This window comes from Xenopus tropicalis, chromosome 6 (assembly GCF_000004195.4).
Source record: "Xenopus tropicalis strain Nigerian chromosome 6, UCB_Xtro_10.0, whole genome shotgun sequence".
NCBI lineage: Eukaryota > Metazoa > Chordata > Amphibia > Anura > Pipidae > Xenopus > Xenopus tropicalis.
The window spans coordinates 131,653,292-131,676,103 of record NC_030682.2 but is presented as its reverse complement, the minus strand read 5'-3'; the positions used below and the strand labels follow the sequence as shown (position 1 = coordinate 131,676,103).

The following is a 22,812-nucleotide window of genomic DNA, read 5'->3' as shown; positions in this document are numbered from 1 at the left end:
TGTACAGCTCTGCATGTTATTATTTGCTACTAGTTATAGAGACATACCCCAATAGGTAACGATAAAGATCTACAAATCAATTGATTATGCCAAGTAGCTTGGAAGTGGGTTCTGATAAAGAAATAAAAATCACGCCCATGACCTCTTAGGCGACTAATCTCCCCATGTGCCAGAGCCCTTAGAGTGAAGACACACTGTGCTACTAGTAGCAGCTACTTTTTTACTGCTACGCTAGAAAATCCCCTGCCATAGACAATACTGAGAATTGCCTCTGCTAAAACACACAAAGTGACAATTTTCAGTAAATGATTAGCATTGTCTGTTTTAGTAGCCACGACAAGTAGCTGCTACTAGTAGCTTCATGTGTCTTCACCCTTAAAGAGGTTGTTTACCTTTAAATTAACTTTTAGTATGTTGTAGAGAGTGCTATTCTGAAACAATTTGCAATTGGTCTTCATTTTTTTTTATTATTTATGGTTTTTGAACCATTTAGCTTTTATATTACCCTAGCAAGCAAGCAGTGGTTTGAGAGTGAGAGAAAACTGGAATATGAATAGGTGTGGGTCTAGAAAGATAAGTAATAACAGTAACATTAGCCTCAAAGAGCAATAGTTTTTTGGCTGTTGGGTCAGTGACCCCTTTTGAAAACTGTAAAAGGCAGAAGAGGAAAGCAAATAATTTAAAAATTATAAAAAATAAAACATAAAGACCAATTGAAAAGCTGCTAAGAACTGGCCATTCTATAACATAGTAAAAGTTAAGGTAAATGTGAACCACCTCTGTAATAAATACTGGGATTTTGGTTGGACTGTGGTCAAATTTTTAAAAAAAATATATTGCAGCCCTTATTTCATAATACAAAGATACTCAACTTAAGGGAAATTGGGGTCAAATAAACAAAAAGTAAAATTACAGACCCTGTTCTTGTTCTGTATGAGGAGGACAAACCCTGTCATTGGATAAATAACTCCAGTTGTGGAGCCAATGATTTCTTTCCCACCCCACTTGAAAAATGATAAGTAAATATGACCCTGTAGGTTGTCCACTACCCCTGCACATTGTTAAAGTCCTTTGGGAACCTACCATACAGTTGTATTTATTATCACCTTCATCACTACACAAAGAGCAGGGGATGGCAATAAAAAACATTTTATGTTACAGTATATTAAAATGTTTCTTTACATCGATATGTGTTCAAGGGTGAGGCATTTTTTTTCATCTTGTTTTATCATTTGGGTGCAGTGTTTACGCTCAGTTATTTTCCACCCTAAGGTGCATGTGTCTGGGCTGCAGATGAGTGGGGCCAGATGCTGAGTTTAAAGAGTTGAGTAGTGTCATCAAACAGAGAGGAGCCCACCAAATCTGTCTTTCATCAGTTCCTTCCTAAGCAATCTGCTTCCAAGCGGCAAGCTGGCAGCCTAATACATCAATAGATAATGTCTGTTTATTGGAAGCCCTGGGGCCAGAAAGAGGATAAGATACAAAAAGTCATCCTGAAAAGCTATTTATTTGCCAACAGTGCAGCACTAAAGCATATAATTATGGTGAAGAGGAGATTGTATGGGTTATTTACAGTCAAGTCTCTGAATAGTAATGCACTGGCAATGTACATAACAGATTTCGAAGTAACTTGAGTGCCCTGCAAATCAACTCATTTGGTATGGTTCCCATAAACCAGTTCTAGTGTTATTCACCATGTAGACGGAAGCCCTGAGCCCAAATCTCCAGTATTTAATGTTCCCATTGTATGGGGGCCCTCTTATATTTAGTACTCTCATTCACCCCATGTTTCACTTAGATATCCTGGTATCATACAAGAAACATACAAATCTATCATTGTGTATTATCAATTTATTTGTAGCAAAATTCCAAAAAATGTTTGCTATTAAAGTCACAAATAGTCTGTGCAAGCATTTATTTGTCATGGTACCGCAGAACCTGGCTTTGTTCCTTGTCACAGTGAAAGCAGATTCAAGCCAAAAATGCCATACTGAAATAACAATAAAGTTTCTCTTGGTTTTGGTGACATTGGGGAGGGGGAATTTATTAACATTTGTATATTCGTGTTTTGATTTGTCACACGAAAAACTTAATTTTTTTGTATTTTAACACCCATAAACCTCTAAAACCATGAAGCAAAGAAAGATCCTCCAGTTATTGCTTTTAGATTTGTTGCCGTTTTATAAATTGTGAAAAAATGACATTTTTTTTAGTTAATTTTTTTTTGCAACAAAATTGTGTTTATTTGTAGCTTATGATATTCTTGAAAATAAAGTTGTATGATTGCTACTAATGATGAGTAAATATGTTGTGTTTTGCTTTTAAAAATTAGCTAAACCGCGAAGTCAACAGGCACTTTTTTCATGTGTGAATTTTTTGCTCTGTTTTTTTTTCTGCACAAAATATATTGAAGTCAATGGGGATTTTTCACTGCATGTGGTTATTTTTTCACAAAAAAAGAGGAATTTCACCATGAATCCATGTCTGGTGAAAAATGTAATTGCTACAATAATGTTCTCATACATCTGTAACTTCATAAATGGGTAAATGGATGAGTCTAAATAATCATAGACCACAAAAGGGAGCCTAAACCCAAAACAATTGAAAAAAAATTAAAAAATGGAGACTTGACAGAAAACTGGATGAAGACCTCTGTACCATAGGAGTCCTAGGTAGAGTTAGGCTATGTCTGATTCTGACTTTTACAATTCAGTTTTCCCTTAGAGAATAAGGAAAATTTAATTATGTAGGTAAATTAACTTGCTAAGTTTTATCCACAGGTTCCCTTGAAAAAAAAATGCAATAGTACGGGGTTCTTTTTATAGCAGTGGCAGGCTACCCCATCTGAACTGTTCTTCCATGGGCTGGACTGGCAATCTGTGAATTCTGGCAAATGCCAGAGGGGCTGCTGGTCATAGACAGTCACTATTTATTGGGCCTGTGGGGGGCTCACAGCAAGTCATTTCATCCATTTGCTTGTGAAGTCATGTATTTTCAGCTTAAATGAAAAGGCATCTAAACATTTTCTAAGCTATTCAGTGTCATGCCAAAAAGTCCTGCTCACCTATCATTTCCCACTCTAAAAATCTCCTTCCAGACACAACTTCCGTTCTTGTCATCAGGATGCACTTATGTTCATGCAACAGGATTTCTAGGTGAATAGACCCACACAGTGAGTTTGTTTTCTGGTAGTGTAATTAGTATATTTATATAATGTGATCACATCCCCCTTATTCATAAAGGACCTTTTCTCTAATGTAAAGAATCCGAGCTTGGCCAGTCTCTCATCATAACTGAATTGTTCCATTCCGCCCATTAATGTCTCTGGACTGTTTGCAGTTCCATAATGTCATTCTTATGAACTGGGGAGCTAGTTGCATATGTAGCAAATGAGGCTTTATGGAAACAGAACACTCCTGGCATCCCTGACTTGCAAGTGGTTAAACTGGGTTAGTAGTGTAGCTGCACGCCACAGTTTGCTAATTACAATTATTGACAAGATCTGAATGTGCTTTTAATTAAAAGCAAATAAACCAATGGGATGTTAGCTGACAGGGCATAGTGTATCTGTTCCAGTCCTGGGAGGCACACATTTTCACGTTACAGCCATTTTGTTTATTAATTATGGAGCTGATTTAGTAGCTTAGGTGCTACAGTAACAATAACAACAAATCAGGTCTTTGTTTTCATTTTTAACTGAAATCCAATCAAACGTGTACCTGTACTAATATTTTGCTATGGAAAACTGCTGTAGTGCAATGTAGCACGTACAGTATATAGTATGTCAGTCACTATTTTTGTTACGTGTATATATATATATATATATATATATATATTTATGTATATTTTTATTTATATGGTGCTAAACTTGCATGCAGGCTGTACAGTGGATCAGTACTTCAATAGAAAAAACAGGGGCCAACACTATATTAAGTGCCAGCACTGCGTAAGATGTTATGCCAGGCCTCAAGAGTCAGTTTTTGAAGAGAGCAAATACTGATTCTCTTGAAATGAATTCAGGGATGGCATTACAAATGTAAGGGGCAGAAAGAGAGTAAAGTTTAAGATATGAAACAGCTGTGGAGGTGGGTGTCATGATCAGGTGGTGGCTCTGAGGGAGACAGAGGAGTTAGCTTGGTAACTATGGAGACATTCCCTCAGAGATCACCTGACAGGAAGTAATGCAGCTCTTACTGCCACAGGAAAAAAAATAAAAGCCAAGCTCTGTCCATTCTTTGGTTGATGTAACCTAGCATGTATCAGTGAGCTCTAGGTTTGTGTGTGAGCAGTGACTCATATAAAACACAGGGCAGACTTGACAGATTTTTTTTCAGGGATTATCCAGTGGCACATACTTATAGAAGTCTATTTGTTTATATGAAACATGATTTTATATTTATTTATGTGGTATAGTTTTTATATAGACTTGCAATTTAATGGGTGTAGTTTTCCTTGGTGCAAAATAAAGGGAAATACTACACAAGAAACCATAAAAAGATCACTATACATAAAAAAAAGTTGCCAGATGAGCAGATCTTAGCCCAGTGGCTACTTGTGAGTTGGGCCAAATCAGGCACATAAGATTATTGAGTAGATAATACTGCAGGAATATGGGACCAAACTAACAAGGGCTGCAAAAATAACTGAATGACTTTTAGCTAAGATATTGGTCAAGCAGACAGTCCTGGGCATATTGTTACACAGTTGCTGACTGGAGCTTTTATTGGCCTGTGTATTGCCAGCTTCAGTCTGCCAATAAAAAACAAACTTCTGGAGGAACTTTGGCAGGACTATGATCCAAAACACAAGGACAAAGCAACTGGAGTGGCTCAATAACAAAATGATCAATTTATTAACCAGAAAACTAGGTAATAGGTCAAGGATTTTTTCAAGGTATGGTACCTAGGATCAGTGGTAGGTCATGATTTTATGGACCCCAAGACAAAGATAATGATTAACTTCTTCCCTGTGATGCAGCTCATGTAATAGCCACAAACAGCAATTTAAAATGCAAAATACATTAAACATCACTCACCAGAAGTTTCTGATAAAACCAGAGCAACCTTCTTGAAATACTGACAGATTCCACTACAGACATCTATTAATAAGGAGGGGTTAAAGGACAAATCAGCCAGTGTTTTAGCACCCATTAGTTATGCATAGCAGCTCCCCTGAACCATTTTGTTATTTTAGCGCACTATACATGTGCTTACCACTACAACCCCCCCAAAGCATGCAAGCTGCCTAGAACTGCATTGTCTGATTTAGCTGGCACATTCTAGGCAATAAGGATTTCCAAAGTACCAGGGACCTGAGGCAGCCAAAAGAAAGTTACAAATGGCCACAATTACATTTTTATTTTATTTTCCCATTCAAGAAATATACTGATCAAGTTTTAAAAAGTTTAAAACACAGCTATTTATCACATGGAATGTGTCAGGATACCTGGGCCCAAAGCCAACAGTCTGCTAACCATGTTCAGCTTCATTGCTCATGAATCTTTGGGCAGAGGAGAGACGGTCACTTCCTAGAAATGTAATCTAAACACAGTAGCAGCAGAGCTTGGTAATACACAGGCATAAAACGACTGATCCTGTGAGCCATGCAGCTCTGTCGCTCTCAGTGCTCGCTATGTCACGCTTTAGTAGTCTGTCTTAGTAATAAATAGTCTGAATTGATAAAAAAATAGCTTTCTTTAAAGGGATAGTGACAGCGTTGCCAACTGCCCAGTTTTCCCTCAGACAGTCTGGTTTTTGTAAGGGTTGTCCATGTGAAAACTGCCTGCCAGACAGGACTGTGAAGTGAATGATGTGGCAATTGCTGAATTCTTCACAAGACCTCAGACATCCCATCTCTGGCATTGCCCCCCTCCACCCTTGCCACTTCAAAAGGTAGAAATCCTAGATGATATTTTAGATTTTAACACGAACAGTCACTGGATCATTTACCAACACTGGGCAAAAGTGCACCTGGGCAGATACCCATAACAACCAGTGAATATCTAACTGCAGGTAGAAGGATAAAAGAAAAAATGTAATTGGTTGCCATGGATTACTGCCCAGCTTCAGATTTGTCCAGTGTTGCTTCATTTTTATTAATTGGTTTTTATATAGCACCAACATTTTTCACAGCTCTTTTCAAAGATTATACTTGAAATAGTGGAACTTACAATCAGAGGTCCTTATCACATTCACGCACAGTATGGCCAATTTTAGCAGGAAACAGTTAATCTGCCTGTATGTTTTGAAGTGTGAGAGGAAACCCATGAAGACACGCAGAGAAGATACAAACTCCTTGCAGATTGGCTGGAATTGAACTTAGGACCCTTCCCACCTAGTCACCTTGCTACCCATACCCACTGTGCTACTTAGGACCCTTCCAACCTAGTCACCTTGCTACCCATACCCACTGTGCTGCATGAATAAGCACAGTTATGTCCTTAAACAACTACCCAACACTAATTTGACATTCCAAAAGTTAACTCTATTTCTCCGAAGCAGAGACACCATATTGGATTCTTACTGATGTAGTGTGTTCTTGGCCACACCACTCTGCCCCAGACATGCCTTGTCCGCCAAGTTCATGCCCCTGTTCCATCGAGGCCATGCACCTTAACAGCACTCTATACTCCAACTGCCTTTGAGGATGACATGTCTATGCAATGGCATATGTATATTTGAGCAAAATCTTTTTAAGCACCATGTCGGCAGTTTCTGAAATGAACCACACTGAGCAATAAAGTTTCACTGTTTGGTTTGACACGTCATTGTTCTCTGGGTTTGCGGTTACATTCACAGAGTCGCGGAAAGACAATGGCGGAACATACCTCTGTGATCTCTAAGATAAGGGAATGGATAAAAGCAATGGCAAAAAAAGCTGCAGACCTGTGACAGCTAAATGGCATGTGCAAAGAGAGATTTCATCCCCATACACTGTGTGTTTGCTGAGATTAGGTTATTTTTCTGCTTCATATACACAAACAATAAATCACTTCAATCTGACTGCATTCTGTATTCTCAGTGACTCCTTCTCGCATTCCAGAAAGGTCAGCCAAAAGGAAATTATTACAAAAAAATAACTTTATGCTATCAAATGTAAGATTGTCTGTAAACGTTCTTTGTGTCTATTCACCCATACACTTAACAGTTTACTGAGCACGAGTGTTAGTATTAGTTAGTAATAAATCATACCTTTTACAGGTCTGACTTTAGAACATACAGGCCCCTCTTGCGAATCTGGAAATATAGTGCTCATGTCATTAGTAAATGGACTAACATAACTTATGGACTATAACTGTATTATTTCAATCCTACACGTGGGGTATTTGTGCTGTAAGTATTATTCAGAAAACCTGTATTTTGTACCAAGGCACACAATCATCAACTTACACCCCTGTACGGCTCACTGCCATATTGGGCAACAAACCCCCATCAATGCCTATAGCTAATCCCTGGAAGGAGCAAATTTACACAGAAACAAATAAAAAAGATGGGTGTTGTTATACACGGGTACAGAACAATTAATACACTTGTGGAAATTTGGTTTATTAACAGTTATACTAAAGCCATCTCTTATGTGTAAAGGCAATGGTGTAAGGGCCAGTTGTGGAAGGAATGCCCACCTCACTTTTTAGTAGCTAAAACATGTGATTAGCATGTATGTAGATAGCTGGAAAGCACTATACCCCCAAAATGAATGCTTAATCAACAGATTGTTGATATCATATTAAGGGGCCTATTAAAGAGTCACCATTTTGCAACAGTCTGTGTACTCCCTCAGAGATCACCTGACCAGAAATTTATGGGTTCATGTGACTTGACATGTATGTGTACCCCTGGTTTGTTCGTGCGCACTGTGAATCGTATGATCCCAGGGGGCGGCCCTTAGTACTTCAGATTTTCTATTTAGGAGTACCCAATGCTAAAAAAAAGTATTTTTGTGCGAAGATGGTTTATTTAGGTGTAGCCCTCTTTTGCTACTGCATGAGATCTAGCACGCATTCACTTGCTTGTGGCGCTACAGGAGCCCTGTGCCTCCGCTACATGGAAGGGCAGGTACACTGATTAATGGCGTGCCTCCACCCAGGGTCAGGACAGGTTGGACTGCAGTACCCCTCTCTGGGAAACTTCTCTGATCCACAACACACACAGGAAAGGTTGATGGGTTTATTGGCAGGACGCTATACCTTTAAATTTGCAGAGATAGATACAGCCTGCCAGCCAGGGGCAACTTCACTCACATAATATAGCTGATACTTTCTGAACTGCTGAGGGGAATTCCCCACTTATGTGGCTAGTACTTCAGAGTCTTGAGAAGAACTCCCTTTAGCTTTCCGTGCCCTGAGAAGAGCACGCTTTGCTCTTCAGAGCCCTGTACAGGACCCCCTTTCCTTCCGCACCCTAAAAGAGCGCGCTTTCTGCCACTGGGGGGTTCCCAATTACTTTCTTATACAGAACACTGTGTGAGCTACCAGCACCTTGCTTGTCTGCTTCCTAGTTCTGCTTCCTTGTTCCAGCAGCCCCTTCCTTCCTGTCAGCTCATACAGAGGGTGGGGGCTCCTCCTCCGCTGTGTACACAGCTCCCCTACATTAGTTTTTACAAATGAGCTGTTTTATGCAATATATTTACTACAGAGACCTGCATTGTTCAGGGTATAGTTTTCCTTTAAAGGAGAAGGAAAGTCTAAGTCACTTGGGGGTGCCAAAATGTTAGGCACCCCCAAGTGATTTAAATCGCTTACCTTTTACCCCGGGCTGGTGCCCCTGTACGGAGAGAACAGCACCAGCCCGGGGTAGCAGCGATCACTTCCTTGTTCGCTGCGCGCGCATGCGCAGTAGAGTGAATAGTGGAACTTTGAACAGAGAAGTCGTTGTTTCACTCTACTGCGAATGCGTCTGTCCCGGACATTTGCCAGCAGCGTGAATAGGAAGGAGGAAGCGCTACAGGTACCCCAGGCTGGTGCTGTTTTCTCCTAACAGGGGCACCAGCCCGGGGTACAAGGTAAGCGATTTAAGTCACTTGGGGGTGCCTAACATTTTGGCACCCCCAAGTGACTTAGACTTTCCTTGTCCTTTAAAATAAATATGGCTGCATCAGTAGCCCAAAGAGTTGAACCTTTACAATAGCACTCAATGTATCTCTCCAGGTGCATTTTGGGCATGAATTGCCACTTTTAGATACTCTCCATCAGTTTTATTAAAATGCTGAAATATTCTTTTATAAGTATACACTAAGGGGCACATTCATTAAAGTACGACAGGTCCGATTACAAAAAATTTGTATTTTTTCTAAAGTTTACAACTTTTGCGTATTTTCTGCGATATTTTCATTAATTTGCGCAACTTTTTCGTACTCTGCGACAATTTGTGCGACAAAATCGTATGTGTCGCGACGAGTACAAATGTTTCGTAATTCATTCAAGCTGGAGTGGGAGGCTTCCAAAATCATGCACAGAAGGTTCAAAGTCAGGAAGAGTTTTGTGCCGTTTACGATTGTTGGGATACGATAATTTTGTTGCTTTCGGATCGCCAATCGTAAACGATCATTTCATATACGAAATCTTCTTATTCAAACGGAATTTTCGTGACTTTTGCAATCATCAGAAATTATTGGATTTCGTGATTTGGATTCGTACTTATATGAATGTGCCCCTAGGTATGCATTGCATCTTTCCTTCTAAATGCCTTTGAGTTGCAACCTCACTCATATCTATAAATGAAAATGTACAGAGGATGGAATGTTCTGTGCACCTGGTATGCTGCACCCTCATACTGTACTGTCTGTTTAAGGGCAAATGCACAAAAGCTAAATCCTACCTAGGAATACATGATGTTTCCATTTAAGATTTCCTTGGCACCTACACTTACACATACCATAGATCCTTTGCAGCTGCTGCTATACCTTTTGTAATACACAGAAGTAGAAAATCATATGGACGTAAATGTGGGACTGTCTGGACGTCTGTTTCCCTAGTTAGCAGGATTTGCCAACCCTGGTGTAAAGGTGCTGGAATGTGATAATGCTCGGCGGCTCCACCCCAAAGCTAAAGGTTATCAGACATTAAATAAACAGGAGAGCAGAAACCCTCTCTGTGCCAAATCTATTATTCCAGTGCTCACAAAGGGTGCCCAACCCTCCTATTTTTCGTTGCGTTGGGCAAACTCTATTATTAAATATTATGGGCGACTTTAATCTAAAACAAATGCAGTGGGAGGAAATGAGGCCAAAAATACTGAGTTCTTTGTCAGTTCAGAATCAATGGATGCAGCTGCTGTTGAATGGGCTTTTTTCCACAAAGTTTTTTTTTTTAATGTGCACCCCACCAAGGAGCTAAGGCTACTGAATGTTTGCATTGTAAATCCCCAGTCTTCTAGGGCAGCTGAAACCGTGATTCGAAAATGGAAGCTGACAGAGGATGCTGGGATGTGCTGCTTGTAACAACACAGACATGGGTTGTTTTGGTACATTTATTGACAGATTTATCAAAATGTCAGTTTAGAGTTCAATACATAAAAACTCACCCACGTTCTATTCATTCCTATGGGATTGTTAGAAGTGAATTTATCAATAGGTGAAAGTTTGAACTCAAAATTTGATAAATAAACTTCATCAAACACACAAAATGTATAAATAGCACATGGGTGAGTTTTTATGTACTGAGCTCTACATTCACATTTTGATAAATCTGCCCCTATGTTCCCGTAATTTTTTCCCTATTCCACACTGGATGTTTCAGTGCTAGCAGACTCCATAATTGCAATTGTAAGTGCTTCTTGAAAAACAGTCCAACTTTGCTTTATGGCAGAGAACTAAGAAAGGAGCTGCAATGACACGCATTGTTTATTTTGATTTGGAAGAATAAACCCCATATTCAATGTTTGTTTAGCAGGACACAGCCCCGAATCAGTAAACAGTCCATAAATTCTTTAGATAGCTAAAGCTATAACATTGGTCATTAGTGATGAGCGAATTTCTTCGCCTGGTATGGATTTGCTGCTAAATTCTGCATTCCTTCATTGGCAATTTTTTCATGAAAATACGGTGAAAATTCACAGAGTGAAAAAAAAGTGGTCACATCAAAAAAGCTGATTGGTAATCACATTATGCACATTTTTCACTGTTTTGCTAATTTTTTTGGAAAGCAAAATGGGATAGATTCACTCATCACTACTGGTCATGTTTCATCCTAACAGAGGGGGGGTCACATTTAATAAGGATAACTGTAATGGACAAAGAACCAGCAATATAACACCATGTGTTTGAACCTTCATTCCCCATAGGGACCTTTCTCTCCTATGGGGACCAAATGTTGTGTGCACTGTAGTGTCTGAGAAATGCCTTTTGTTAACGACTCTTGCTATTAGTCGTGATGTGTTCCTTAGCACAACCAACCCTGTAGTCATAAATCTAACCTGTTCACATATGCCAGCGATAGGGATCAAAGCACATTGGATCAATAATTCAGTGAAACCAAAATTAGATTGGAAATATGGAAAGTTTAAATTGTCATGATTCTTAGATTGGATTGTTTTTTCCTTGAAATTGTGGCCACTCAGAAGCTCTGACTGGATATGGTAAAAGCAGCATTGCAGCTATATGTTAATGGGTAAAGGCCAACCTAAATATAATTATTAAGTGAACCTAAGGAAAAAAACTGTGTACACTGTGCCTATATAATGATCCACTCTGGGCACGTACAACAGACGCTTATCATCATGGGGCGCTAGTGCAATAAATACAGTTATTTTGCTATTCTATCCACAAACTTGTCAAAACTCATCTCAACACCACTGGCTTTGCCATCACAATCTTTCAGTAAAAAACTTTATTTATAACTTTGCAACCTTCAGAATTAAATATATGAATATAAAAACATTAACATCAGTAGTCATTTTAAATAAAGCACAGTGTCTGACCTAGTCAGACACTGGGAAGAGAAGAAAGAGAAAAGATCCAGTTATTTACAGGATATGAACTCTGGAAGTAGATGTGCGCCATTTTGATCTCAGCTGTCCTGCAATGACAATGACACACCGTGACACACGTTGCAATGACACACCGTGTTTTGTGGCCCATGTGATTTCTAGCTTCCAGGTGGGTGGCACAACATTTGCAAATACACTTCTATAGACTATGATGGAGATCTAGCCTGCCGGAGCAACTGTGGGTCAGGTGATTATCACCCAAAACTGCTGCTGCGCTCAATGCACCCTTTATCATCTGTTACTGCTTCTTAAAATAACAGGCAATAAATATTTTGCCTATGGCCGCACATTTGTGGGCCGGTATCATCCAATAGCAGGCGACTGGCCTGTGTATAACTGAAGTGACTGAAATCCCACACATGCAGTGTGCCAGCCAAATGGAAAATAGACTTTGTTTCTAAAGACATCTTCCATTTACTTTACTTATTACATATTGTGTAAAGCATGAGTGCAGACCATGTTTACAGATCATTATTTCTCTGCAAAACCACAATGACCCATTGGAATTAGAGCTGCCATGTTGTATGCACATTTCAGTCATGCATATGGTGTGTTTGCTTTTGTTGTCAATGCCTCACCAGAGGCAAATAATATGGCAGCTGGCACTCATATTGGCAAGCAAGCTGGGTATGTCCTGTGCATTACTGTCTGAGGGAAAATAAATGGAAAATAACCCAAATAATCTATAAATACAGGAAAGTTCGCTTTTTCCCTTTAAAGAAATCCAAAGTTCTGTAAATCTTCTACAAAACAATAAAAAGTAGAAAAAAAATTCTGCTATGGAAGCTAGAAAGTTTTTGGTAAGTGCAAATGTCTAGTGTAGTAGAACAGTTTATTTTCCGCTCTAAAACAGGATTCCAATATCTGCTAGTAACACTGGAATCAGAAGACCAAAAAGTCCTGGATGATCTGATTCTCATGCACTCGTTGTGTTCATATTAGTGTCATTGTCGTGGGGGGAAGTATGGCCGGGCACTTTGGAAAGATCCTCTGTTTGGTCTGGATCCAGAGATGCACTTTCCACATTCACACGGTTCTCAGCCACCTCGTGTAAACTGCATGGAAACAAAAGTCAGAGTTCAGACAATTGTGTTTTGGCCAGACTGTTATCACAATACAAGTGTCCATGGCTCGCTCATCAACAAATTAATCACTTGACTATTAAAGGGAACCTACAATTAATGCATAATGCTTCTGGGTTGCAACAGAGAGTGTGTGTTCAGGTTATGCAATAGAAAAGAGACAGAAATAAACACAGAAAGTTAACAATCACCAGCCGTCAACTGCATAGGAGACAGGTCAGTTACATGCCATCATGTGAGAAAGTGAGCAGTTACATGGAGTCAAATGCAAGAAAGGGAGAAAACAAGAATAAACCATTAAGTGCAGTGAAAGATAGCCCTATGCGATTAACTGCAAGACACAAAACAAGCAATCACATGTCATCAACTGCAAGAGAGATGGTTAGATATATCATATGTCATCAACCGCAAGAAAGCAGTAAAAAATATAATCAACTACAAGAGAAACCGTAAACAGTCCTATGTCTTCAACTGCAAACCCAAGAAGAAACCAACTGTATATGTTATCACAGCAGAGAGAGGAAGCTGCATCTTCTCGTTTAACCAATATACCTTGAGTTTAGCACATAGCTGAACCTAAATATGATTTGCTTTGGAGGGCTTGATATTCATGCAACATCTATTGCCCCTACACACTGCTAGTGAAGGCGCTGGCCCAACAGTTGTCATAACCGGACACCAAAATGTCATAAAGATTATGAAGTTCAGTGCATGAAAGAACTCAGCCTGCAGCCTTCTGCTTTTATATAATCATGGAGAAACTTGATGACTTCATTTATGCTTTAATTTATACTAAGATGGTTGTTTGTTATTATACCAAAAAATAAAGCACCCAGTGTGGGTATGCAGTACCTTTCATGAAGAATGGTGTGAATGCTTCCTGGCAAGCCATTTCCTCTTTTACTTCCTGGTTTATTATTACAGTCTGTATGTTCTACAGGTGCCTCAGTGCCATCTAACAGGGTCTGGGTGGTGACCTCCCCAGTGATGTCATCTCTCGATTTGTGGATGCAACTTGCACCCTCTGGGTCTTCAGTACGAGAAAAGTCCAACGTGCTTCTAACATCACCAGATGCTTCTTGACCTAAGAAATCATGGCTTGTATTTGTCACAGCAGTCATGCCATGGTTAATTTTTCCACTTGTGCTTGTTCCCATTGACTTGGATATGACTTTCAGCTTGTGGGAGCCAGACTTTGAGTGCTTCTTCTTCTTATGTTTCACTTTGGCATTGTGCTTGAGGAAAAATTCACAAGATTCCTGTAGAACCCTACGGCTCTCACTGATGGGGCTACAAGAGAAAAGAAGGTTGTCTCAATTAGGTGGAATATTGCAATGTGGTCACAACACCCTCTGGCTGAAACAACAGAAAAATGGACAAGTTCCAGGTTGGCTGATGGTTCTTTTGAGAGGGGTCACTAGCCAATAGGATTTTCTGTTTTGAGCAACCACACCTAATGTCATCATATCTGAGTCTAATCTTTCAAAGTGATGACTAAACCCCACCTCTGTATACTATTGCATGGTCAGTTTCGAAGGAGAAAAGGAATTAACTAGCTCATGTATACAGGTGGTGGTGGTACTGTTTGCAAAGTATTAGCCAATGTCAACAGAAACTTTCAGTATGAACAGCATACAGGGCAGCCCCAGTCATGGTGTAATGCAGGTGATTATTTAACCCAGGGATTAGCACATTGTAGTCATTCAGATGTTCATAAAGTACAACTTTCTTTGGCTGTCAAAGGATTCTGAGAGTCGTAGTTTAAAGGAAATACAAAGTCAAATTAAAATTAGGGGTTGTTCAACTTTAATTTAACTCTTAGTATGATGTAGAGACTGGTATTCTGAGACAATTTGCAATTAGTTTTTATTTTTTATTTGCGGTTTTATTTATTTATTTGTTTATTTATTGTGCTTTTTATTCAGCAATTCTTAACAGTTTGGAATTTTGGCAGCTATTTGGTTGCTAGGGTTCAATCAAACCTAGAAACCAGACAGTTATGTGAAAGATAGACAGGGATATTAATAGAAGAGGGTCATAACTAATATATAGTAACAATAAGAATAGAATTGTAGCCTCAAAGATCAATCGTTTTTTGGGTGCTGGGGTCAGTGACCCCCATTTAAAACCAGGAAAGAGTCAGAAGAGGAAGGCAAATAATTCAAAAACTATGAAAAATAAAAAAAGAAAATTATTTGAAAAGTGTCTAAAAATAGGCCATTCTATAACACACTATGAGCTAGCCTGGAGGTGGACCACCCTGTAAATGTATACATGCTAAGAGTATTCAGTAGTGATGGGTGAAATTTTTTGCCAGATTTTGTAAAAAACAAAAAAAAAATGCCCAGTGGATGCAAAAAAGGGCTGTGCAGTAAAAGTTATGCTGTAGCCACAAAATAAACACCCATTGACTTTAATGCATTTTGCAAATTTGTTGTTTCGCTAATTTTTTAGAAAAATGGGATAGATTCACTCATCACTAGTCAGAATACTTTTATAAGGGTTTAACAGATACATTCATTTTTATGCTTCTAATGGGAGCTATGGCTGCTAGGTCAGTGGTCCTAGAGTTAATTAATTAAGCTGGGTGGTGTCTCCATAGAGTCACTGGTTTCCATTATTCTCCCTGGGCATTTCAGTTGCTGAAATGTCCCATTTTGTAAAATAAAACTACAAAAATCTTTAAAACCATTAAAAACAGAAAAATAAAGAAGATTGCAAAAGCTCTCAGAACAAACTGACTTCATTTATTTTCTATTTGACTTTACAACCCCTTTAACAACATCCAGTTGTTACAAACCTCTGATTTATGGAAACGTTTGGCGCAAGCTCCCAACCAATGTAAACATGGAGGGACAATAGTAAATACACCCAGAGACGTTACATTACCACCACCCTGTTAGAATAACCACATGTAGGCAAAGGGATGAGAGCTACAGAGAACATGGCACAAAAACAAACCCACAGTATAAATGCTGAATAGACAGTATGGGTGAATATTCATACTGAGAGCAAGATCTGGGCAGGCAAACAGGTTTTCTATTGACATTGGCTACTACTTTGCAAACAGGACTCTCCCACTGCACAAAGATCACCTCTTATAAAACCAAGAAGAAAGGAAAAGCTGGGAGATAAAAAAATACACAAACTTCTATTCACTGTGGCTGTGAGTAACATCCAAATACTGATCTACATGGCTGCACATGATGCCCTTTGGAAAGCACAAAAGAATAGGCTGAAGGCAAAAACAAACAGTCCTTGTGCCATGGAGACTAGTGCCACCTGGGCAGTATGACGTTTCCTTCCTGCGGCAGCAGAACTCCGTTGTAGGAAAACTAGGAAGGGTTAACAGGAAAGTGGCACAAAGCCAAAATCTGTATTATGACTAGACTGGGTGTCTGTGGAGGCTCTGGACCCTATACAAGGACACAGGAAAACTATTTTATACCCCTGCAGATACAATCTCATTCAGTAGAATCAGCTATAATTAGTGTTGTCCATTGAGGCTCATTGGTCAGCCTTTCGCCCTGGAGTGGCAACTTAACCCTGTTATTAGAGAGGATTATCAGTTAATTAGCAAGAGAATTAGAGTTAATGTTATCAGTAAGGTGGTGCTCTGCGGTGCACCATTGATGGCATAAGATCACGACTCTTTAAAATCCAAAATTAACAAACAAAGGAAGAAGAAAGGAAAGTTCCCCTAAAGGTCACATGCATACGGAATGGTTTATTTACAAACAGAAGAGTAAATGCATGCACATATACACAAGAGTAAATGCACATATACACAAGAGTAAATGCACATAAGTGCTACAATGCAAACTGTGGGCACTTACAGGGATGGCTCATCTTTAAGAACTTTTAGTATGTTGTAGAATGTCCAATTCCTAGCAACTTGGCAATTAGTTTTAATTATTTATTTTTTTATAGTTATTGCATTATTTGCCTTCGTTGTCTACATCTTTCCTCTTTTCACATGGGGGTCACTGACCCTGCTGGCCAAAAAACATAAACCCTTGCTCTTTAGGCTACAATTTTACTTTTATTGTTACTTTTTATTCCTTATCTTTCTATTTAGTCCCTCTTCTATTCATATTCCAGTCTCTCATTCACACCACTGCCTGGTTGCTAAGGTAAACAGGACACTAGCAACCAGAAAGCTGATGAAATTTCAAACTGGAGAGCTGCTAAACAAAAAGTTAAATAACTGAAAAACTATTGAACCATGAAACCTGCCCCCATGCATGCAAATTACACCTTGTGCTGAGTGCAGGTAAAGCCTATTTTGGTGAAATGCACAAAATTGTGGATTTTTATTTATTGCGGAGGCCCAAGTCTAAATCCAGTGGCACACATAGCCCACCCATTTCCCCACCCCCAAATGACATCACAGGCTGCCCCCACTTTAAAGGCTGGTATTAATAGGAAAATGATGAATGATAGCGATGATGATGAAGAAACCCCCCACATGCTTTTTGCAAATAACACCGAACATCTGCTGGTTGCAGAGAACAAAATAAGTTATGGCTTTTATTACATATGGGGGTTATTGTACCACTAGCTTTAGTCTATGCTTGTGATAACTGGAAAGGTAGGTGAGATGGTTAGGTATGTTCATCTAGCTGGTGCATTTTTAGGAAAAAGAGTTCTTAGTGAACTAGAATTCATTTGGCACCCCCTCTAAATTTGGGTTTCCTTGTCCTTTAACCAACTTCCACTACCTGTTTAGTATTTTCATTTTAGTTTTCCTTATCTAAAGTCTCAGAAGTATGGTGTGGTGCTCGATAATGATGCTATGGTGCTTGCCTTATGATCACACAATAGGGAGAGCACCTGTCCAATACACCTGGATCTGGCCTTAGGCTTATGTAAGACCAGGCATATGGCTTATATTTTCGGCAAACTGAAAAACGTTTGCTGAAAATTCCACCCTATGCCTCCTACCTGTGCCTGCACCTGAATGAATGGAATACACTCGGGTGCAGGCACATGTAGCCGAAATACGCATACAAACACTAGACTTTTGCATTCTCTTGCGTTTTTATCTGGATATCGGCTACATGTGCCTGCACCCAAGGGTATTCCATTCATTCGGGTGCAGGCACAGGTAGGTGGCATATGGGAGTGTTTTTCATCTTGCGGAAAATATACGTCATACGCCTGGTCTGACATTAGGCTTATTGTTAAGGATGAGGAGGAACCTAACCTTCCAAAATCCTGCATCTTGTTTAGGAATCCTAGTAGGCAGATCCCATACATTAGCCTAAAGTTATAACATTAGAGGTAATTTACTTAGACCCCAGAAAGAAGTGCAAGAGCATTAGGGGGACACTTATTTGCACCTATGTGCCTGCAGTAATGCAACAGCAGTTTGCTCAAGTATAGTATTCAAGTCTAAGAACTATTTTTCCATGCCTAGTCTTAGAAAAGACACCATTTATACATACTCTAGAATAGGTTTTCTGTTCAGTAGCAACCTACACTTAATGCCTTTATTACATTACATTCTTCCCTTGGAGAGCAGCAAAGACTTCCAACCATTATTCTAAATCTGCTATTATGCTGGTTCTAAACTTTTTCATTCCCTTGCCTATTCTTCCTACACAAACTGCTGACTCCCTGGCCCATAAGCAAACATCTGTGGTATATTTTAGAAGCACATCAAAGCACAAAGAGAAAATAGAGATCACAGGCATTAATAGCTTACTCTTGTTTTCGACTCCGGTTAAAAAAATTCACCCACTCAGAACAAGTTTTCTTACTGCCCACCCAGAAGATAGCAGAGATGCCAACAATTAAGGTCATGATGTATTTGGTTATGAACAATCCAAGGTCAGGCCTGGCTGGGTTCTTTAGCTGCAATAAAAGAGACATTATAAGGCTTCACGAAAGCTATTATTTTAGAACATGAGTTTGTTTGCACTGGAGCCTGACAAAACGTATTTGATTCCTAGACACAAACATGGAAACAGTCAGCTTGGCCACCATACCTTGTCAGACTGACTTCTGTGTGCCCTATGGATCTGTTTGCAATGCTAAGGTTTTACTAAAATATATATAAATTAAATGCTAAATATTTTATCTTTTATAGGAAGGATGAGTTTTACCCAGTCTGGAGTTTGACTGGGTTGTTTATGACTATGTAGCGCCAGATATACGTTAGCAATATTCACCTGGAAAGGACATGGGATATGGTAATCCTGGCAATTGTCAGAGACCCAGGTCATTTCCCAAGAGCTTCTGTATACTTGCTCGTAGACATAGCACCCCAGCAGAATCACCAGTGGAACTAGGTATGTGCCACTGAACACACCAATGCGGATCATGAACTTCTTCAGTTTCTGTTGGTTCCTCTCGTCGTGCTGTATGACCTGCCGAACATTATTTAAGGAAATAATCCCAGCTAGGAGAAGAGAAAGTCCAATGAAGACACAAAGGCACAGAGGCAGGAGAACAAAGTATATAGAAACCTCTTGGTCATAGAGTCCAACAAAACAAACACCACTAATGTTGTCTCCTTCTACTTTGTTCATGGCCAGAAGAATGATGGTGAGGATTCCTGGAATGCCCCATGCCACACCGTGAAACCACAGTGACTTCTGCTCAATCGCCTCGCAACTCCATTTCCGTCCAGCAGCCAGAAACCAAGTGATTGTAAGCATCACCCACCATATGGTTCCTGCCATGGTACAGAAGTAAAGGAGCATAAAGATGATGGTGCATGCTTTGTGCTGGGATCCAAGAACAACAGTGTCCCCCGAAGCAAAATTTTCTTCTCGTTCGTTGCAGACAATGGAATTACCCATTAAAAACCCAATGACGTACATCAGCGACACCATGCTGTAGCACACTGAATAAAAAATAATTGGCCTTTCTGGGTATCTAAACCTTTGTACGTCAATCAGGAAGGTTAGAACAGTGAAGAGGGTGACACAAAGACATATTATTGAAATGACGCCAATGAAATATTTTGCAAAGTCCATATCAACTTTTTTGAAGTACATGTTAGGGCATGGCGGTGCACAGCGGTCTACCCCCAAAAACTTGAAACCCGATCCCTGGGAAGTCTTCAGGTGTTGTGGGCACCAGAACTTAAAGTCTCTGTGAACTTGTTCAGGATGTCGAAGAGCATCATGTGGATCGTCAGGTCCACCGCCCCCTTTGGACTGGGAATTGTTGCAATCTCTCATTCTAAGGGAGAAAACAAATCAGAAAAGGTTGGGTAACAGTTCTGGTAGGTAACAAACATTCCATGATTTCCAATTGCTGACTTCTGCTATTGGTCAGTAACAGCAGGAGCTATATGGTTGCACCAAGTATTAATGCAAGGTTGAGGGCCTGGCGTTATGTAAACAATGAGGTATCCCAAAAATGCTAAAAATCACATCTAAAACATATTTATCATGCATTCACTAGAAATATATAGCTTTTAAAACCTATTTCACTTTGAACTGAGACTCCATTTTACTGGGCTGCATTTTTTTTTGATGTGCAGGAAACCCGTCATGGTCCATAACATTCAAAGTGCAAGTGCTGCCATTAGAGTGAGTTCTTGTGACCTTGTTAATGTGTGGAAATTACATTAGATGATTTCTAAAAGCACTTGATGTGAGCCATTAGGGCAGGAACATGAGGCAAACAAGTATTTGTAGCTGGCATTACAACTTATTTCATGAGCCAGTAATGCAATATGTACATTCCAGTACAATATAGTTAATAGATAATCTAGAACAAGGAAATGAAAAGGCGCTGGCAACCTAAACCTACAAAGGAAGGCCAAAAATAGTACAGTATATATAGAATTTGGCCATTTTCAACCTGTTTTTATAATCATAGGTGTATGAGTGAGGTCTATGCAAGAGTAATGGTGATGGCTGACCTGAACAAACAATGACCCCTATGAGTGTGTGGCCATGGTCTTTTACTTCCTAGATGTAATCTACTTTTGGGGTTGGTGATAATGCATAATTAAATACATACTTGGACTTTTGGCACTTTAGGTCACCATTGCACACATTTGTGGCATTTGTAAATGCCCTGGCAAGTGTAGGGGCTCTAAAATGGACGCAACGGTGAGTGCATATTGATGCAATTGCATCCAAACATTCTCCTGCACTTCCACATGGTTACCAATGCATCCTGCTTCTTATGATAAATGGTGACTAATTGCAACTACTGCCACAGGGGAACCCTGAACTTACCATTTCCCTGGACCTGGTAGCAGCTCCAGGTTCCCCATAGCAGGTTGCATCAGAAGATGCCCCACAGTAGCCCACAGTCAATTCGATGGAAATGGTATTTTGAACAAGTACTCCACAAATGCTAAATGCAAGCACAACTGGGTCTGATTTGAAGCATCAGGCAGAATAGCAGTGGATTTAACAATTCACAGCAACAATTATGCTGGAACTATGGGGAGAAATGCAGCATTATGGGTAAAAGACATGGCAATTTGTGTCCAATACTGTGCTTTGTATACTGCCCTTACATTTTTGCAAAGGTAACTTTGGCATTTTATTTAGTTCAAGGTTCACAAACCCTGTAGATGGGGCTAGGGGTCTAGTCTAGCAGCACTTATGATAACATTTTTGGGTGAATGGTAATTGGCTGCTATGGATATCTTCGGTGACTATATGGCAATATTCCTTGTTATGAGTGAGGTTTTGAGTATGATGAATTAAACTGAACCAAAAAGTCAGAAAAACCTTTGACTTTAAAACACAGTTTCTTTCTTCCGTTCATATTAACTTCTCAGTAGAGAAGCAGAATGAACCCATACTTCTAGAGGCCACTGACCGTAGGAAGCACTAGTTAGATACACACGACTGGATTACAATGGATTGCATTGGAGAGGAACATTACCTGTCACATTCCAGCTCTGCAGGCCAAGTAATCCCAAAGGTTTCAATGAGGTTCTTACAGTCTGAATAAACTCGCTCACAGAGGCTCCTACAAGGCATTGTTATATGTTTGGGTTCCGTGCACTCAGGAACGAAGGCCCGGCACAGGAACGTGTGCACCTCTGGGGAACAATGAAGATTCAGGAGTGGAAGAAATGGCTGAGGACAGAATGACAGAAACAGATAGTTATTAGGGCATATTAAGGGTAACTTTTTGTTAACAAACCTTTGTATCAGTCACTGGAAATTTTCCAGTTGACTGGAGATTCTATATTTTCTGAGCTGTTCCGCAGTAAGAAAAAAAGCATTGCAAGGCAAGACAGGCAAGACAAAAGCATTGCACTCAGAGGCCATAGCAACTGTTGCTGAGGGTGAAAGAACAAATGTCCATAAAGCTCAAACTGTCATTCTCATTGACTCCTTTTCAACTCACCCAGGGGGAGGCCAAATAACACAATGAGAGTGAAATATCCTCTCGGATGACCCCCTGAATGACCACAATGAAATACGCAATTTTAGCAGCCTCATATTTATTGCTTTGTTAGAAAGGCGTCCGACCCTTTCCTGGAATGAGCTGCCAATAAACATCTGGCTAAGGGCTGTGAACCCGGCAAATTATACTTGTCTCCTAGGGGTCCCTCCCCCTTGTAAAAACCTAATTATAAACAGTACATATTGCCTCCAAATAATACTTTAGATATGAACAGTAATCAATTACAAACCTGTCTATGGAAACGGGCGTTAATCAGTTACACACCCAACTAAAGTTTGTTTGCCTGGGAAAAAATTAACATCGGTATTGTGTGGAACAGTGGAAATGTGTTTGCTGAGCAGCGCTGACACAAT

At 39.7% G+C, this 22,812-nt stretch overlaps 1 protein-coding gene across 4 annotated transcripts in view; it reads right to left on the bottom strand.

Moving 5' to 3' along the window:
* Nucleotides 1-11,797: 11,797 nt before the first annotated feature.
* The window catches only part of fzd6 (frizzled class receptor 6), a 28,723-nt gene continuing 17,708 nt past the window's right edge, over nt 11,798-22,812 (bottom strand). For 3 of the 4 annotated variants that reach the window (XM_031903284.1, XM_012964415.2, XM_012964416.2), the window contains exons 3-7: nt 21,929-22,125; nt 19,240-20,257; nt 18,774-18,922; nt 13,919-14,356; nt 11,810-13,039 (exon numbers count right to left, since the gene is read on the bottom strand). In XM_031903284.1, coding sequence (XP_031759144.1) covers nt 12,901-13,039; nt 13,919-14,356; nt 18,774-18,922; nt 19,240-20,257; nt 21,929-22,125 — 1,941 coding nt within the window. In that variant the 3' untranslated portion in view covers nt 11,810-12,900. 4 annotated transcript variants of the gene reach the window in all.